The 881-nt window shown below is 52.6% G+C and overlaps 1 protein-coding gene across 1 annotated transcript; it reads right to left on the bottom strand.

Annotated features, from left to right (window-relative positions):
* Nucleotides 1–32: 32 nt before the first annotated feature.
* LOC109954208 (disintegrin and metalloproteinase domain-containing protein 12-like) lies at nt 33–873 on the bottom strand (the record flags this gene model as incomplete). Its single annotated transcript, XM_020589604.1, has 3 exons — nt 465–873; nt 206–383; nt 33–125 (listed from the first exon to the last, which is right to left on the bottom strand). Coding segments are annotated over exons 1-3 (450 nt in total), but the record flags the coding sequence as incomplete, so codon positions are not given.
* Between the last annotated feature and the right edge of the window lie 8 nt (nt 874–881).

Genomic DNA, 881 nt, shown 5'->3' with positions numbered 1-881 from the left:
AGTGTGATGCATGTGTGCTGTGCCAGTCTCACTTTGCAGTCCTGGCAGCAGATGCCGTCAGACGAGCACTGAGCTCCAGGAACCAGTCGACAGGTGGAGGCGTTACAGCAGGGGTCCTCACATTCCTGACCAATCAAGAGCACAGTAAAAAGTCAACAGGCAGAACAGCACCACAACCCCTTCACACAGCCAGTCAGGTGAGTACCTGCAGCAAGCCACAGTCGCACTCCTCGCCCTTCTCTACATACAGGTTTCCACAGCGCGGCTTTCCCAGCAGGTTCTCCGGCTGCGGCACATTAAACAGACACATGCCGCCTCCGTGCAGCAGACTGACAGATAGATCTGCAGTGCTGCAGCTGCTGAACAGCTGACCCGGCATGAACCTGAGGGTCAGAAGTCACAGGTCACTATGTTCATCCTGCTCAGGACCATTACCCTGCTCCTGACCCGGCTCACATACTGACCCAGTTGAAGGCTCCATGATGCATCCTCCGAGCCGCGGTTCGTTCTGACAGGAGCAGTGGCGCTCAGTGGTGTCGTGGCTCATTCCCAGGTTGTGACCAAGCTCATGGGCGACAGTGGAGGCCACACCCAGGACACTGACCAGGTGATCCTGAGACATAAACCATCCATCAGGCTTCATTTACACTCTATAAGATAAACTTAGTTTCAGTTTCTGTGATATTGCTGAGGTTTTAACCCAGCTGATCCAGGCTGTTAGCGAAGTGACCCTGTCAAAAATCTTACTTTTGTGTCATTTAATGGAGCAGCTGTGGCTCAGGAGGTACAACACTTGCCCCCCAAATGAAAGGTCTGTGGTTAAATTCCCATTCTTCCACTCTAAATGACAAAGCGTCCTTGAGCAAGACACTGAATCCCAA

The sequence above is a fragment of the Monopterus albus genome, unplaced genomic scaffold, assembly GCF_001952655.1.
Source record: "Monopterus albus unplaced genomic scaffold, M_albus_1.0 scaffold4515.1, whole genome shotgun sequence".
NCBI lineage: Eukaryota > Metazoa > Chordata > Actinopteri > Synbranchiformes > Synbranchidae > Monopterus > Monopterus albus.
The sequence above is the reverse complement of the archived record's forward strand: the minus strand, read 5'-3'. Positions and strand labels throughout refer to the sequence as shown.